The sequence below is a fragment of the Oncorhynchus mykiss genome, chromosome 12 (genome assembly GCF_057628025.1).
Source record: "Oncorhynchus mykiss isolate SJ-2025 chromosome 12, ASM5762802v1, whole genome shotgun sequence".
NCBI classification, from domain to species: domain Eukaryota; kingdom Metazoa; phylum Chordata; class Actinopteri; order Salmoniformes; family Salmonidae; genus Oncorhynchus; species Oncorhynchus mykiss.
In genome coordinates, this window is record NC_143033.1 from 82,903,014 (window position 1) to 82,922,703 (window position 19,690).

Here is a 19,690-nt window from a genome sequence, read left to right on the forward strand (position 1 = left end):
CAGCCCTGCCCCTCTGCCAGCCTTCCCTTCCGGTCCTGGCTTTGGCATTGCTTGCCAGTGTGATGCCATCCCATTCCCCATCCTATTTGTCATTACCATCACAAAACCTTGTTGGCAAAATGGTTTCTTTCTTCTCTGCTCTCCCTGTCAGAGATGAAAGGCTCTCTCCAACTTTCTGTAAGTCAATGCTGGCCTTCACCGACAAAGCCTTATCAAGATACAGCACAGAGCTGTTTTTGCTGTTCGTATTCTTTATCCATTTGAATTGTTTTGTGTTGCTTCCTCTGGCTGTTGTGCTGTGGTTAAGTGTAGTCCAGTGTCCTGAGGTCTTATTGTCTGGCTGTGGTGGGAGGTTGTAATTGGTTAGAGGAGGTGTCTTGATTCATGTGTGGTGCTAACTGCACAAGAAGGGTGAAATTCATCGGCCACCCCACAGACACTATGCCTCCCCACTCGTATTATTATTTTTTTATAAACAAGATCCGTTTGAAAATTATAACTTTGTTTCTTTTCTCTTTCATGAGATAGACAGAAGTTTGCATCATCTTTTGTTTTCTTACTTTTTTGTTTGCTTTAAAAGACATCTTTCTTTCATAGCAGACCCACTCAGCTCTCCCCTCCAGCCACATGCGCACTACTGCCTTAACACCAGGCCAACACCAGAGTCTCATCCACAGAACTATCTCCTCTTCTGTAGAGACCATATGTTGCCTCCAGCTATGGCAGTGAAAAGGTCCCGTTCAAACATGCTCTTCACGTTGATGGAGAATCTCTGTTTATATGGGTCTTTGTCCGGTCCAGTAGACTCTCTCTCTCTCCAATGTAAAGCCTTGAGGGCCCTTTTTATTTTCCCTTTATTTAACTCGGCAAGTCAGTTAAGAACACATTCTTATTTTCAATGACGGCCTAGGAACAGTGGGTTTACTGCCTTGTTCAGGGGCAGAACGGCAGATTTTTACCTTGTCAGCTCAGGGATTCGATCTTGCATCCTTTCGGTTACTAGTCCAACGATCTTACCACTAGGCTACCTGCCTCCCTATTCTTGAAAAGCACATATTCCCCACCTCTGAGATGGCATATACCATGTCTTCTCAGGCCAAGAGTGGTAGCAGTCCATCACTTGCTGGCAGATGGATGGGAGGTATCATCAGGCCTGTGATGGACTGTTGTCTGGCTGGAGGATGAAGTATGGCACGTTAGACTGTCTCATACCACAGGTACAGAGACAGACCCAGACACCACTGACCATTCAGCGCTGAAATATGTCTCACTGTCACTCAACCGTTAACGACTTAACCTTCTTTAGGACACTCCACACTTTCCATAATGCCTCCTCCATTACACATTAATGACTATTGCAAATTAATGTCCGTCGCTCCAAGATGTAGTACATTTTCGGGAATTCTGCACTGATTTGTAGCAGTCACCCGTAGCTGGTATTAAGTGCTATTCAGCACTTTCATCTCCTGACACCTGGGATTCACAATTCTCCTCCATAATTCTGGAAATAATAAAGTTTTAAATGAGTCTGGTCCCACCTATCCCACCCTTCCCTGTCGGCTGGTCCTTGGTATTAGCATTCAGCCAGCACTGTACCCTTCCCTGTCCCCAGTGGATGGCCTCCTTGTGCAGGTAGAGGCTGTCTACATTCTCTGTCCTGTCTCACACTTATTTCACCAACATTGATCTCTTTGTCCTGCCCTCACAACCCATGGGCCCACCCTGTAAATACAGCACAGAGGGAAGGGAGAGCTGAGGGTGGAGTTAGGGAGGTTCATGGGAGGGGTCAGAGGTCCTGGCGATGGAGAGTGACTGGAGCAGATCGGTTTTCTGAGTGGAACATTTCTCCATCTGTATCTTTCTGTCTTTCTGTCCCCACTTTGGTGTCCTGATTGAGCTCTCACCCCCAGGCCCTGTTAGAGATTATTGTGTCTGACTGTGTGAGTTCTATCCTGCAGGCTCCTCTTCAGATGACATGCCACTGAAGTGACTGGCCTTGAGATCACACGTCACTCAACCTCCACTATCATACATGGGATTGTCAGAGAGAATGGGATAGATGGGGAATAGAGAGAGGGGGCTGATGCCACTGATGATTGCAACTCTCAATAAGACCTATCTTTGTTATGAGGCAATCGGTACTATGATGGCCTCATAGGATTTCAACTTACATTTTTTATTTTGGGGTTTGGTGTATATTGGGTGGAAAGGGAATAAATAGCCTCATGTTCTCATGAAAACAGAGTTTTATCTCTTTTCATCTTGGAAAAATCCAATTGTATTATTTGTCATTTATTTCCCATGCTGTGGACCTAGAAAAGCATAAATGTGGAAGTATAAACACAACCCAAACACACACTGGTTTGTGAATATGTTGTATAAAGTGATTCCAATGTGTTTTAAGATGATCACTCCCTCTCTACAGAGCATCTTCACCTTGATGTTGGGCCCTTTCGTCTTCTTCGATGCTCAGAAGACTAAATACCTCCAGATCCTCACCTCACTCATGCGCTGGATCGGTAAGAGTAACCTATCTTACCTTAAGGTATACAAACACCATAGGCTGATAAAGGTTGCTCTGGACAGACTCAAGGCACGCATCTTCAAATAATCACATTAAATGTGGATCTCAATTTGTTTTGTAGGTAGAGCAATTCAAGCTGTGAAATTCCCAGGAACTTTATCGAAATGGTAAATCTGTCATGGGTATTTATTTAGGAAGTGCTTTAATGTGCATTATCTCCAAGTTTGTTTGCATGATGGAGGGTGTGTCATTCCTTCGATTAAATATCACACTCCATTATCCCCGGGTCACGGTCTCACGCCTTCTCCCAGATTGCTCTTTGTCACTGTTGCAAATGTTTAGGAAAAAAACACTTTATTCCACCTGGCTGACGTTCTGAACCTTGGTGGGAGCAGTCCTCCTCTTCATCTTCCTCTTTCATTCCTCTCCCCTTTCCTCTCCGTGGCTCCTGTGCCTGGGTCCGTCGATCATACGGCAGTCCCGCTCCGTGTCCTGATTCCCATCTCCTCTCATCCCTCAGCCTGACAGGCCTGACAGCCCATCCCAGGCCTGATTGGACCGTCACTCACAGGGCGACGGACAAAAATAAACCGCCCGTCCTGGACCTGCTGTTAAAATCACAACACTACTGAATCATGGCTCTGCCGCCACCCTCGTGTGGGCATACTACTGGCACCCATAACAACACACAGGGCAGACACACACACAGACGCGCATGCGCACACACACACACACACACACACACACACACACACACAGTTGCGTGCACATAAACAACACACACTGTCCATTATCTGGCTATCGACAAAGCACCCTGGGATTCTGGCTACACCCCTCCCACTCCCTTTAATATCCCCGCCCTCCCCTGGCTCTACCTTTGATTGATTGGCTGTGTCACCTCTACAGGCCTCTCTACAGCACCAGCTAATGATTCAAAATGGCCGTAGTGGCAGCTCTTTGTTTCCTTACTGCACCGGTGCCACAGAGCATGGGGATAGATGGCCTGCCGTCAAAGTATAGGGCACTGAAAGCTGAGGTGTTTATGCAGCCATCAAACACAGGGTTGGAGACCATTTTAAATCCTATAAGACAAACATTATGGGCCCGAAGTTTAGGAGGTACAGACGGCTGAAGAAAAATGAATGGGCTAGACAGCATGCTTGAGTCCTAAATCTCTAGTGTCAACAATTTTGTATTTTTTTTTAGTTTAGGTACATTTCTAATGTTTAGCTCATCTCAGAGGAATAAACAGGAGACCTAACCTAATTGATCAATTTATCATGCCAGGTAGTCCTGACGCATGGTCCTAGGGCTCAGGTCCTCCGAGAGAGAGAATTAGAGAGAGCATACTTAAATTCACAGGACACCGGATAAGACAGAAGAAATACTCCAGATATAACAAACTGACCCTAGCCCCCCGACACATAAACTACTGCAGCATAAATACTAGAGGCTGAGACAGGAGGGGTCAGGAGACACTGTGGCCCCATCCGATGAGACCCCCGGACAGGGCCAAACAAGAAGGATATAACATCACCCACTTTGCCAAAGCTCTACACAATATTGTTCTGCTGAGGTATAATAAATATATATACAGTGGGTCAAAAAAGTATTTAGTCAGCCACCAATTGTGCAAGTTCTCCCACTTAAAAAGATGAGAGAGGCCTGTAATTTTCATCATAGGTACACTTCAACTATGACAGGAGAAAAAATCCAGAAAATGACATTGTAGGGTTTTTAATGAATTTATTTGCAAATTATGGTGGAAAATAAGTATTTGGTCACCTACAAACAAGCAAGATTTCTGGCTCTCACAGACCTGTAACTTCTTCTTTAAGAGGCTCCTCTGTCCTCCACTCGTTACCTGTATTAATGGCACCTGTTTGAACTTGTTATCAGTATAAAAGACACCTGCCCACAACCTCAAACAGTCACACTCCAAACTCCACTATGGCCAAGACCAAAGAGCTGTCAAAGGACACCAGAAACAAAATTGTAGACCTGCACCAGGCTGGGAAGACTGAATCTGCAATAGGTAAGCAGCTTGGTTTGAATGGATGATCCAGAAGAAGATTGGGAGAATGTCATATGGTCAGATGAAACCAAAATATAACTTTTTGGTAAAAACTCAACTCGTCGTGTTTGGAGGACAAAGAATGCTGAGTTGCATCCAAAGAACACCATACCTACTGTGAAGCATGGGGGTGGAAACATCATGCTTTGGGGTTGTTTTTCTGCAAAGGGACCAGGATGACTGATCCGTGTAAAGGAAGGAAAGAATGAATGGGGCCATGTATCGTGAGATTTTGAGTGAAAACCTCCTTCCATTAGCAAGGGCATTGAAGATGAAACGTGGCTGGGTCTTTCAGCATGACAATGATCCCAAACACACCGCCCGGGCAAAGAAGGAGTGGCTTCGTAAGAAGAACGTCAAGGTCCTGGAGTGGCCTAGCCAGTCTCCAGATCTCAACCCCATAGAAAATCTTTGGAGGGAGTTGAAAGTCCGTGTTGCCCAGCAACAGCCCCAAAACATCACTACTCTAGAGGAGATCTGCATGGAGGAATGGGCCAAAATACCAGAAACAGTGTGTGAAAACCTTGTGAAGACTTACAGAAAACGTTTGACCTCTGTCATTGCCAACAAAGGGTATATAACAAAGTATTGAGAAACTTTTGTTATTGACCAAATACTTATTTTCCACCATAATTTGCAAATAAATTCATTAAAAATCCTACAATGTGATTTTCTGGATCTTTTTTCTCATTTTGTCTGTCATAGTTGAAGTGTACCTATGATGAAAATTACAGGCCTCTAACAAATTTAAGTGGGAGAACTTGCACAATTGGTGGCTGACTCAATACTTTTTTGCCCCACTGTTTATATGGAGTACAGGGAACATAAGGTTGAATATATTATTATAGATCTACTGTCTCTTTTATATTATGACATTTCAGCTAGATCTACTGTCTCTATTATATTATGACAGACCAGCTAGATCTACTGTCTTTATTATATTACAACAGACCAGCTGTATCTACTGTCTCCATTTCACTTTGGCCATTGTTGTGGGCCTGCCCTCCCCTCAACAGCCTCAAATAGGCTATTTCATGTGGGTTGGGGTGGGGCGGCAGACACATTTCATCACTTTTCATTACATTTCATTACATCATTTCATCACATTACATTTTTATATATTGCTTCTAAAATTTAAAAAAATCACAAATAATATTTTATATTATTAATTTCAAACAAGGGCATTAGCATGAAAATAATTTACCAGTCCAAAACGGTGACATTGTTCCTCTTCTGCAGGCACGTTACAGATTATACACAGTGGCTACAACGGTGTCCTCTCCGTTCAAAAAAATATTCCTCCACTTGGGAATCGCTAAATGAATCGTCCTACAACAATCTCTGTCTCACTTTTCCGATCAATTTCTTCTAATATTGTGCGTACATCTGTATATCTAGACTTAGATTTAGCTTTCCCTGACTTAGTCGCCATACTGTTTGATATATTATCAGCTGAATCTGCGCATTTACCAAAACAACGCTGTGCGTAAAATGCGTAGCTCCTTCCGAAATAAAACTTCAATAGCGAATGACTCTCTTTACGCCGGAGTTTACGACATAGGTTGGTCTTCCAACACACAACCATTGCATATTGTCATTTACCTCAGCTCATTGGCTATCTACCCAGCTAGATTTCAAGACGATCAGTGGTCATTGGGTTAAAATACAGTCAATCAACGAAACCGTGGTCATATCATTGGTGCACAGTGATGTCATTACTTGTTGTCTTCAAATCGGTTTATTTTAGTCAATACGTCCCGCGAAATGGCCCATCAGGTTTGGTTGTGTTACAAACAAACCAGTTGATTGCAATGAAACCAAACATGACTGGAAAAGTCACGTTTTGTGTGGGTTATTTACCTGGAATGTGTCGTCAAATGAAATGAGACGGAATTCACGACACAAGCGGTTCACAAAATGTTTCGTGTTTTAAACGGATTTTATCAAACAAAAGATCATTCATTGTGTAACAATGAGCATTGGGATTGCAAACAGACGAAGATCGTCAAAGGTAAACAATTTATTTTAATGCAGTTTGTGATTGTTATGCCTGTGCTGGTTGAAATTGTTTTTTTTATGGGGCTCTATGCTCAGATAATCGCATCGTATTCTTTCGCAGTAAATCCAGTTGGATTAGCAAGATTCTAGGCTTTCGATACATGTGAGACACTTGTATTTTCATGAATGTTTAATATGACCATTTATGTAGCGATCACCGTATGTTGTGGAATTTCAGCCTGCTACCATGTTCCGTGCTCAGAGAGGTTAAGTACTGCTTTTATTTTTTTATTTTTTCATGAAAGGCAAGTGGCTGTCTGAAGACGTATTCAACTGATTTTGCCCTCTGAAATTCGTGTTGAAGAATTTTCTGGCAATTTATGTGGTGCCGTTATCAGGACTGGGGCAGCATAGCCTGTCTGACCTCTCCACCCTGTCTCTACAGTTTTTCTAGTCTCATTTTGACACAGAAACAGCATCTGTCTGTACTAGATTTGCTACTAAACTGTTAGGGCTTGTTTGTCTGGCTATACCAGCCTATCCAACTCTGAAAGAGAGAGCTCACTGACAATGGTCTCAAGAGTAATTGGATGCGCAATAAAAAATAGAACCGGCAAATGGATAAATGTTACTCCATTCGGTAACGCATAAATACACTGAACAAAAATATAAACGCATCATGCAACAATTTCAAAGATTTCACTTAGTGACAGTTTAAGGAAATCAGTCAATTGATATCAATTCATTAGGCCCTAATCTATGGACTTCACATGACACAGACTACAGCTGTGCATTTGTTGGTCACAGATACCTTAAAAAAAAGGTAGTGGAGTTGTCAGAAAACCAGTCAGTATCTGGTGTGACCACCATTTGCCTCATGCAGCACGACACATTTTTTTTTTGCATAGAGTTGATCAGATTGTTGATTGTGGCCTGTGGAATGTTGTTCCACTGTGTGAAGTTGCTGGATATTGGCGGGAACTGGAACATGCTGTCGTACACGTCGTATCCAGAGCATCCCAAACATGTTCAATGGGTGACATGTCTGGTGAGTATGCAGGCCATGGAAGAACTGGGACATTTTCAGCTTCCAAGAATTGTGTAGAAATCCTTGTGACATGGGGCTGTGCATTATGCTGAAACATGAGGTGATGGCGGCAGATGAATGGCATGACAAAGGGCATCAGGATCTCGTCATGGTATCTCAGTGCATTCAAAATGTGATTGTGTTTGTTGTCTGTAGCTTATGCCTGCTCCTACCATAACCCCACCGCCACCACGGGGCACTCTGTTCACAATGTTGACATCAGCAAACCGCTCGCCCACACATCTGCCCGGTACAGTTAAAATCGGGTTTCATCCGGTCTCAGAAGATCTGCAGGTGAAGAAGCCAGCTGTGGAAGTCCTGGGCTAGCATGATTACAGGCCAGTTGGACGTACTGTCAAATTCTGTACACTGATGGCTTATGGTAGAGAAATTAACATTCAATTAATCTGGCAACAGATCTGGAGGATTTACTGTGGTCAGCATGCCAATTTATGCTCCCTCAACTTGAGACATCTGTGGCATTGTGACAAAACTGCACATTTTAGTGGCCTTTAATTGTCCCCAGGGATGTAAACAAATTTGTACACAACATTTTACTGAAATACGCTATTTGTGCATATGGGACATTTTTGGGATCTTTTATTTCTGCTCATGAAACATGGGAAGCACTTTACATGTTGCGTATATATTTTTGTTCAGTGTATATATTCGTTTTTTATGGCATGATGCTCTGGCCATAAACTTAAAGCGAGCGAGTGGGTTCAGCACAAAGGGTACCACTTCAAGGCAAATTATTGATTACCGAGCCAATGCATCATCAGCCAGAATGTATTCTTCTTCTTTTTCTCCATGTCTGTTATTCAGTAATTTATACAATCTTTAGCTGTCCTTCATAGGTAACCTATGTTTTCCAATTCTTCAAACGTTTCCCATTTAAAAGCGATTTTGATTATGTATGTGGTCATTTCGAGGGCCTTGTCTGCTGTTCCCACATGCTTCAAGAGGGCCACCATTGTTCCTGTTCCCAAGAAAGCTAAGGTAACTGAGCTAAACGACTACCGCCCCGTAGCACTCACTTCCGTCATCATGAAGTGCTTTGAGAGACTAGTCAAGGACCATATCACCTCCACCCTACCCGACACCCTAGACCCACTCCAATTTGCTTACCGCCCAAATAGGTCCACAGACGATGCAATCTCAACCACACTGCACACTGCCCTAACCCATCTGGACAAGAGGAATACCTATTTGAGAATGCTGTTCATCGACTACAGCTCGGCATTCAACACCATAGTACCCTCCAAGCTCGTCATCAAGCTCGAGACCCTGGGTCTCGACCCCGCCCTGTGCAACTGGGTACTGGACTTCCTGACGGGCCGCCCCCAGGTGGTGAGGGTAGGCAACAACATCTCCACCCCGCTGATCCTCAACACTGGGGCCCCACAAGGGTGCGTTCTGAGCCCTCTCCTGTACTCCCTGTTCACCCACGACTGCGTGGCCACGCACGCCTCCAACTCAATCATCAAGTTTGCGGACGACACAACAGTGGTAGGCTTGATTACCAACAACGACGAGACGGCCTACAGGGAGGAGGTGAGGGCCCTCGGAGTGTGGTGTCAGGAAAATAACCTCACACTCAACGTCAACAAAACTAAGGAGATGATTGTGGACTTCAGGAAACAGCAGAGGGAACACCCCCCTATCCACATCGATGGAACAGTAGTGGAGAGGGTAGCAAGTTTTAAGTTCCTCGGCATACACATCACAGACAAACTGAATTGGTCCACTCACACAGACAGCATAGGCTGAAGAAATTTGGTTTGTCACCAAAAGCACTCACAAACTTCTACAGATGCACAATCGAGAGCATCCTGGCGGGCTGTATCACCGCCTGGTACGGCAACTGCTCCGCCCACAACCGTAAGGCTCTCCAGAGGGTAGTGAGGTTTGCACAACGCATCACCGGGGGCAAACTACCTGCCCTCCAGGACACCTACACCACCCGATGTTACAGGAAGGCCATAAAGATCATCAAGGACATCAACCACCCGAGCCACTGCCTGTTCACCCCGCTATCATCCAGAAGGCGAGGTCAGTACAGGTGCATCAAAGCTGGGACCGAGAGACTGAAAAACAGCTTCTATCTCAAGGCCATCAGACTGTTAAACAGCCACCACTAACATTGAGTGGCTGCTGCCAACACACTGACACTGACTCAACTCCAGCCACTTTAATAATGGGAATTGATGGGAAATGATGTAAATATATCACTAGCCACTTTAAACAATGCTACCTTATATAATGTTACTTACCCTACATTATTCATCTCATATGCATACGTATATACTGTACTCTATATCATCGACTGCATCCTTATGTAATACATGTATCACTAGCCACTTTAACTCTGCCACTTTGTTTACATACTCACCTCATGTATATACTGTACTCGATACCATCTACTGTATCCTGCCTATGCTGCTCTGTACCATCACTCATTCATATATCCTTATGTACATATTCTTTATCCCCTTACACTGTGTATAAGACAGTAGTTTTGGAATTGTTAGTTAGATTACTTGTTGGTTATTACTGCATTGTCGGAACTAGAAGCACAAGCATTTCGCTACACTCGCATTAACATCTGCTAACCATGTGTATGTGACAAATAAAATTTGATTTGATTTGATTTAAAAAGGATGTGTTATGCTCTCAAGGCATTAATTGTCTGTCCTGTTAAAGATACTGTGCTTTGTCGTTGCCCTGCAGCAAGAAAATGGGACTCTGGAGTTATTCATTTCACCTGTTATCCATTTTATCACGTGTCCTCTGACTCATCTCCTCACTCTGATTTAGCTCCACTCTTTTCACCCACTGAAGCTGCTGAATTGGACACGTTGTTGGACCTGAATGCATACGCGTGCACTGTAGCATAGCTTATGTCTTGGCGAAGGTTGTGACTTAACAAAGCTTTGGTCTCAAGGGAGGAATTTAATACCAACTTAACGATATAATGAAACTAATAGTAAACCTCTTATTTCTGTCACGATGATGGGATTCATGATTGTTTTAAGATGTCATTAGTATGCACTGTGAATACGTCTCTGGATTAGGCCCATGGTTTTACACCTTCAGGTACCAGGTATCTTCGAATCATCCTGTGACTCCTTCTCCGCACCTTAAAGCCCCCAACAGATCCTCATTAATGTTAATGAAGAGTTACTAACAAAACAAAACCCTCAAGTGTAAGAATATTTCTTTTTTTATGAGACAGCTTATGAGGAGACTGAGAATGTCTTAAGACGTGTTTGAAACTCGTAACAAGTCCTCCAGGTTTTTTTGTTTTCAGTCAAATGATTTCCATAATGACACTTGATGTTGTACATTATGATACATTTTTAGACAGCAATTATATTAATGTTCTTGTCACTCTGAAACCATATCACAACATCGAACCACATTATTCACATTTTTCACAGGATTCTCACCTATTGACAACTCATATATTTTAATAAGCAATTAGTACTACTGAGTTTTTCCTTTTTTTGCCAACCAGTATGCAGTTATCCTTAAAATATAACTGCATTATAGCAAACTGTCTTACAAAACTGACAGTGCATGTTAGTCACCTTTTTCTTCATTTTTACATTAACCTGCATTTGCTGGATTTAATTACTTTCCACCACTATTTGTCTTCCCCATTTGCTGGATTTAATTACTTTCCACCACTATTTGTCTTCCCCATTTGCTGGATTGAATGACTTTCCACCACTATTTGTCTTCCCCATTTGCTGGATTTAATGACTTTCCACCACTATTTGTCTTCCCCATTTGCTGGATTTAATTACTTTCCACCACTATTTGTCTTCCCCATTTGCTGGATTGAATGACTTTCCACCACTATTTGTCTTCCCCATTTGCTGGATTGATTGACTTTCCACCACTATTTGTCTTCCCCATTTGCTGGATTTAATTACTTTCCACCACTATTTGTCTTCCACATTTGCTGGATTTAATGACTTTCCACCACTATTTGTCTTCCCCCACTGAGGACATTACTTACATAGTAGTCCATATGTGTAGTCCTCTTGTAACTCCATCTCCTGTCCCGGTTGTGATCCCATCACTCAGCTTGTAGCTGCTTCTGTCCATGGTCCCACTTGGTCCCACTTCGCTGGAGCCATTAGAAACTATTTGTGTAGCCCTGTTTCCATACCCATTTGTGTTTCCCCTTTGTGTTCCTGTTTATTATTCCTCCTACTCTACACTCGGTTCCCCTGACCCATCTTTTAATGTCACAGTTCTGTTGCCTGATGACCTCATAGGTTCTTAGTTGAATGACTATATCGCTCACATACTGCACCCAGTCTCTATGAACTCCCATAGGTGCTCACACGCTCGTTTGTTGAAACCCATCTCCATTGGGTGAGTTATGTGAATAGATAAAGCTTGCTGCCTTGTTACCTTGTCCCCATCCTCTCTAGCAGCACACTGTGAAGAGAAAGAGGGGGATCATTATCTGCACTCGACAGCAGACCGGGAGAAGGGTTAAGAGCCGGCACTTTAATTGATATTGAGTGGAGAGGAATAGATGGAAAGGCACCTAGCTCGGTAAACGAGCATTCATCACCCCTCTTCTGTCTCCACAGGGATGGATGGATGGATAGGTGAAGAGCCTCCGAGGCGCTATTTATTACCCTTACAGCCGTGGAATATAGATCCTACTGTATGGTGGGAATGGAGAAATCATGCATTCTGAGAATACTGTCCTCCCACTGTCACATTTGTTTTTCTAGACATGGTGAGCTACACCACCCCAGCCAAGCTTTGTGTGGAGTAACCTCCGGCTCAATAGGAAAAGAGGCTGTGAAATGAACTAGGGCTGTTACTCTCTCTGGAGAAATTAATAGCTGAAACCACAGGCCCCAGCCCACAGTGATCTGTGGATCCCTATCCAGTCCATCCCACTGTCTTGGTTTAGGGAGTAACCAGGGAGCGTGACAGCTATCTATTCCCATTTCAAGCAGAGAGAGAGGGTAGTATTTGTTTTTGAAGGTCAGGGAGGGACCTCTACTAGTGGCTGATTGAGCGGAACCTAAGAGTTTGCCCAGAGAGGCTAATGCAGAGTGCGTCTCACAGGGAATGTTGAAGTATGGCTGGGCGTTCATTAACTTTCCAACATCAGCACAGTTCAGAAGTCCTGAAAATTGCATTAAAGGAAAACTCCAGATTCGAATGCATCATTCCTTTTCTTATCACAACGGACATTACTTCTATACCACGGAGTTGTTCAGATAGAAAATAGGTCTTCAATCAAATGTATTTATAAAGCCCTTTTGACATCAGCCGATGTCACAAAGTGCTGTACAGAAACCCAGCCATTAAACCCCAAACAGCAATGCAGGTGTAGAAGTCTTAGTTTGACACTTCTCTTTCAGAAACAAAACATAAACAGAGCTCAGATCCTAGGTCCGCTTTACTCACATCTCTGGTGACTTTTGATATATAGAGAAATACATGTGGGCAGCGTTTTTCCCTATTTTGTTTTTGGGCACCTCTCCTTGATCCTGTTTAGCATTGGTGTTTGGTGTTTCATTTTGTAATGAAGAGAACTTAGTTTTGATAGTGAACACAGTTAATAGGAGGTGATTAGGGGAAAACTTGTAGGATGTCTTCTGCTGTGGTGTTGCCTGGGGTCAGTTGTAGCTCAATACCCTGACAACTAAGCCCTTAATCATGACTGTTGACCCGCTCACCTCACCGTGTTGTCGTCGTCGCCTCCATTTCCTTGTCTGGGAGGGAGGTGAGGGAGGACTGAGAAAGTAAGACACAGTGCTTCTAGAATGTAGTTTTAACCGCAGTCTGGTGTTGTAGTTTATGCTCTTTCTCAGGGTTTCGTCATTGATCTGCAGGAATACTAGAGGTCAAATGCACAACTTGCTTTGAACATTTTACGTTTGTCTCATTTGAAAAAAAATGTCAGGTCTGAACAGGATTTGATATTGAAGACAGAAGCAGACGAGAATTTGCTTTATTCTTATCTTGTCTGCCTTGTACGTCCATTGCATCATGAACCAAGCTTTCTATGCTCAATAAATTATTTGAAATGGTCAGAAGAAAAAATACATTTATATTCTGCCCTCACTGAATGTTTAATTACTGTTGGATGGGTAATTAAACATTTGACTTCTATTAGTTTGTTATGCCATTTTTTTTAAAATGTCATCAGTAGCACAGAAGAGGTTGTTGGTTTTAAACGTTTGCGGTTGAGAAGTTAAGGGGGGGGACCTGACCTCAAGGCAGCCTCAAGCGGGTGTGTTTTCGAGATCCCAGTGTTTGGAGCGTGGCTTAGCTCAGCCTTATGGTAAAGAAGGTAGGTGCATTTTGTTTCTTATCTTTGGCCTAATGTGCAATTTGCAGCGGCATGGCTGAGTGATTGGACTAATTGATGTTTTCGTGAACACTGTAGATAACGTCATGGAGTTGAACTCTGCTCTGCCCGGTGGAGTTGAGCTGCTGTATGGGGTGTTAAATGGCAGCCCTGCTGCGGTACTGCACACCCTGATCACGGGGCTTGTCTCGAAGTAGCCAGGCTAGCAGGCCATTATCACCAGCTATCACACACGCCGTGGCTGTCCTGTCCCCCTGCTTCTGAACCAAGACTATGCCATTATAGGACATCACCAAAAAACATCTGCAGTAAAAGATTCTGCAAACCTAGAAGTCGGGCAAACTGCCAGAGCTGCTCATTACCACTGAGACTCAACCAAGTGGTCTCATCATGGAGCACCTCGTTTAAAGGGCAACTCCACCACTTTTCAAACTCATTTTCATTATCTCCAGCACAATACGAGTGTCTACATATGTGAAAACTGTGCATTTCTATGTTTTATAGAAATAAAGAACATTAAAATGTTTTAAACACTATGAGATCCGTGGTGACGTGGGGAGCAAGAAAATACCCTCACTCTGGCTAGACACTTGTTGCAGGTTTTGAAAATCAGTTTTTAAATATTTTTACTTTTAATCCTATCCTGTGATGAGAGAATGTCCTTTCTTGTTGTTTTAACCTGTCTAGGACTGGCGGAACCCCCCGCAACAGCCGGTGAAAGTGCAGGGCGCCAAATTCTAAACAACAAAATCTCATAATTAAAATTCCTCAAGCATACAAGTATTTTACACCATTTTAAAGATACAATTCTTGTTAATCCAGCCACAGTGTCTGATTTCAAAAAGGATTTACAGCGAAAGCACCACAAACGATTATGTTAGGTCACCACCAAGCCACAGAAAAACACAGCCATTTTTCCAGCCAAAGAGAGGAGTCACAAAAAGCTGAATTAGAGATAAAATTAATCACTAACCTTTGATGATCTTCATCAGATGACACTCATAGGACTTCATGTTACACAATACATGTGTTTTGTTTGGTAAAGTTCATATTTGTATAAAAAAAATCTGAGTTTACATTGGCACGTTACGTTCAGTAGTTACAAAACATGCTGTGATTGTGCAGCGAGCCACATCAATTTACAGAAATACTCATAATAAACATTGATAAAGATACGACTATTATACATGGAACTTTAGATAAACCTCTCCTTAATGCAACCGCTGTGTCAGATTTTTAAAAAACTTTACGGAGAAAGCAAACCATGCAATAATCTGAGTACAGCCTTTATACAACAAAGCAGCCAAAAAGACACCCATAGCGCGCCAGACCGAGGCTGTGGCTCTCTGCCAGACCACTCACTCAAAGAGCCCTTATGGGCCCCTCCTTTAGAGTAGAATCCTCAAAACAGGTTCTAAATACTGTTGACATCTAGTGGAAGCCTTGGGAAGTGAAACATAACTAATATCACCCTGTATCTTCAATGTGGGCTGAGTTGAAAAACTACAAACCTCAGATTTCGCACTTCCTGGTTGGATTTCTTCTCAGGTTGTTGCCTGCCATATGAATTCTGTTATACTCACAGACATCATTCAAACAGTTTTAGACACTTCAGAGTGTTTTCTATCCAATACTAATAATAATATGCATATATTAGCATCTGGGACAGAGTAGGAGGCAGTTCACTCTGGGCACGCTATTCATCCAAAAGTGAAAATGCTGCCCTCTATCCCAAAAAGGCTAACCACAGATCATAGAAATACTGTTTTCACAAATTATGTAAATACTGGTTTGGTGCTGGAGGTAATGAATGGGAGGTTGAAAAGAGGTGGAATTGCCCTTGAATTAATGATGGGATGATTGCTGCAAAGGAGTGCTGCTGGAGTGGGACTTGGATTTTAATCTATTAAGCAATGGAAGTAGCAAGAGGCCAGTTTGTATACCAGTAGAGATTACTGTTCCTATCTACTGCCAAAGCCTTTGCTAGAATAATATCCCATATGTCTTTTAATGTCAGAAAGATGAAAGCACATGAAAAGCCCTTGACCTGTCAACTGTTATTATAGACTCTTCTTACCACATCAAGCGCAAAAGCATTGCTACAGAGAGTGTACTACTCACAAAATCAGAACAGTGGTGTGCTTCAAAGCTCCTCACCTGAAGTCATTTTGTGCTCCTTAATGGAGTCAAGGAAACCCGTCCCAGGGCAGCGGCTGAAGAGGAGTCCCTCTTCCACAGATACTGTATTCTACAGCTACTTGGGGGGTTGAGAGTGCCGGCCAACCTTGGCTTAACCACAAACGCTTTGTTTGCTACCACTGGAGATACAACTGTAAGGGCCTCCTCTGGGGGGCGTTTAAATTGAAACATTCCCCACAAGGTCATTGCCATCCCCATTGAAGTGCTATATATCACCGATGGCAGTTATGTGGATGTGATATGTGACTGTTTGACACCTACACAATGCACTCCATTCCTCCCCGATGCCGTGTGACGAGTGTAACAGACAGACAGGCGTGAAGAGCAGAGAGTGTTAATGTAAAAGTCCAGGTAATCACCATATCATCAGAGATATCCCTGCAAAGAAAATGTCTCATCCCATCTGAATTAATTAGTTTTTCACCTGAGTGTCCATCGATGGAGAGGCAAGAAGGAGTTTCCATTGTTAATTGAGAATTACCAGGAGGATGAAACGAGTGCTTCAGATTAGAATCCCATCAGGAAGTCAATGACACTGCCCTTTAGAGAGAGGAGAGCAATATGGCCGCAATAAGGAATTTAAAATGTATATATTTGTTGATGCAATAACTTATTTAATACTGGCTCTATGCTATCAGCAATGGCTGTTAATCTTGTAATCTGACTAACTGCGTTGGATTTTCTCTCCAGACATACTGTCCCCGTGCCTCTAAAGCCCTCCTAGTGATCAAAGATTTCCTCCTATTCTTTGCCGTTAGACAGATAAAACCAGTGAGATTCATAGCTAAGGCTGCACCAAGTACTATAAAACCCACACATGGTTGCCCTAACTCATGTAGCATGATCCAATTGCAAAGGAATGATGAATGAGTACATTATCAAAATGTACTTTGTTCTACTTAGTGTTCAGTTCTTTCATCTGATCGACTTTCAATCTCTTTCAAAGATAAGAGGAGTTAGTTCAGTGCCTTAAGTAAGACAAATGAGGCCTTGTCTTTAATGAGCACTAAAGCATGATAGTTGGGATCAGAGCCATAGAGAAATTCTCTGTCACTCCAACTTCTCTGCCACTCCAACTTTAGGGGACAGAACTACAGTAGAAGGGTCGACTATGCTTTTTTACAGAACACTGTTTACCTTTGAACCTCACTTGTTCTCTATCACAGATGTGTGTTTGTCAAGCAGCTGCCAAAGTAATTATTCAAGTTGTGACCTGGCTATGGCTTCCCGATCTATAACCCAGAAGGTAGCACCAGTTATTTGGGTGGGTTCCATTCAGCCGCTCCAGTATACCTGCTCAAAATGGAGCTGTGTCAAAGATTGCTACCAATGTCATTCCATTCTAATACCATGTGATGCATCCTGACCTGAAAGTCATGGTTAAAAAAAGATCTTTCCCCCAAACTCTCCCTGCCCTTCACACGGTCTGATCAGCCTGTGTTGATACCCGCGGAGCCGCTATGCCTTTTTGCCATTCACTATCAATTTGAGGCGCGATGCAGAGCCTCCTTGTCCCGACCTTAGCCTGTGCCGCCGTATGGTGGGAAAAGAGCAAAGTTCTCTATCAGCTTTTTAAAGCGTGGCCCTTCCCTCAAAAAATAGCCAGTCACCGACCGTGTCACCAGGGGTTTTACAGTTCAAACCCTGCCGAGAGGAGTGCGCTGGGCTCCGGCATCAGAGGCAGATACATCAAGATGAAGAAGACTGTAACATAAATACCAGTGCCATTTTCCTCCAGGCTTCCATGGGCCTCACCGAGGGGATAAGAGGGGAGTGTGATGAATCACTGTGCTTGTTGTACCACGACAACCTAACATTTCAGCCTTTCTGGCAGAGAAAAGACCTGTTGCTCTGGTGAAGGTTAAGCATCTGTACACTAGCCGTGCGTGGCGTCCCGTCCTATAAGACTCTTAATTAAACGCCCTCCGCCCATGTTCCTTCCTGTATAGCCTGTTACCGTTAATGTCAGGGAATAGAGGAGAAGCGTCTCCCGCTGTCCGTCCTCTGTCATGACCAGCGGGACGGCTCCTTTTGATGGCTGTTTCACACACAGCGGATGTACATTACTTCTCGGGGAGAGAGAGGGAGAGTACAGCAGGCAGACTGTCATACAGCACATTGTGTTCCATGCCTGAAGTGAGAGGGACAGCTGATAACTATCCCCACCTACAGTCTCTCATGTCCAGTCGGATGAAGATACAAAGACAACGTCACTACAATACATACTGTGTTCTCAGAGTCCCAATGTGGCTCATGTTAGCACATTGAGTGTTGACCTCATCTGCATAGTTTTTCCATATGTTTTGACGTGATGTCTTTGGGGATTATACTTGTTGTGAAGGTGTTATTTGCTCTTATTTGCCGATGTCCTTGAGTGCTGGTCCACTGCCCACTGTCCCATTCTCTACATGTGTTAAAACTGGATTTTGCTCTGGCTGCTTCTCCTGTCCTGAGCCAATGTTGACAATGGATTCAGGCCAGGTATCCATTAAATCTTGACTATCCGAGCTGTAATCCTCAACAGGTCTGGGGCTTTGGCCACTGCTGGGCATCTTTATCTCAGTGTCCACCCCAAACTAAGTCCACACAAAGCACAAGGGAAAACTTGTTTTTAAGAGTATCTTGTCCTATTTTAAGATGAGTAAGTAATCACATTAGTAAAATTAAGATGTTTGCATTTAGCCTGTTAGTTAACAACTCGTCTTATTTCTGCTTGTTCTCTCCGAAGGCATAATCCCACTACTTGTTAGCTATCCTACTACCTCTGTCATTGGTCGTTTTTCCCCCATCCCCTCGGAACATTTTGTCCTTGTAATTGGAGTGAATCATTTCATCCCCCTGACATACATTAAAGTGCCACGGCAGAAGCACACAGTACCTGATTAATAGGGGCAGATTAAAACTCCACGTTCCCAGCCCCTTTCCCCCCTTGCTAGCTCTGGAATATTTCACCTGTGGATCAGAGGACTCCACTCCTGTCCCGACCTCACCTGATGCTAGTGAGAGACCTTGAAGGAGGATGAGGCTGCCGGTGGCACCCCTCTCCCCCGTCTCCTCCCTATACCCCCTCCCACCGCCCCAGTAGCTGCAGATGAATTGATAATCCGCTGGCCCCTCACTCAGGCCCTATCTAAAGAGCCAATCCATCCTCCCCCCTGACACTGATGGGTTGCCTCTCCTGACAATTGGGCCCAGATGGATGTTGAGATATTGCCGGCAAGTACAAGAGCGCTTTGGCTCTACTCTAACCTGCATAGCTACACAGGGCTGTGTGGGTGTGTTTTGAAGTGGGATCCTAGTGGGATGGTGTAGTGGGGTGAGTAGTGAAGCAATGTGCGTTCTGAACGTCACCCCGTGTGAGTGTGATGAAAGCTGAGGAGTGGGCCGTGGAGTGCGTCTGTGACTGATTCCCAGTTTAATGGCCTGATTGGGTTTGGGAAGGTGAGGAGATTGGGG

General features: G+C 43.6%; 1 protein-coding gene across 1 annotated transcript in view; it reads left to right on the plus strand.

Annotated features, from left to right (window-relative positions):
* The window catches only part of LOC110538549 (putative sodium-coupled neutral amino acid transporter 12), a 77,976-nt gene that overhangs the window by 53,044 nt on the left and 5,242 nt on the right, over positions 1–19,690 (plus strand). The window contains exon 9 of the mRNA XM_036938635.2: positions 2,426–2,519. Within this exon, the coding sequence (XP_036794530.1) occupies positions 2,426–2,519 (94 nt within the window). The remainder of the gene's footprint in view (positions 1–2,425; positions 2,520–19,690) is intronic.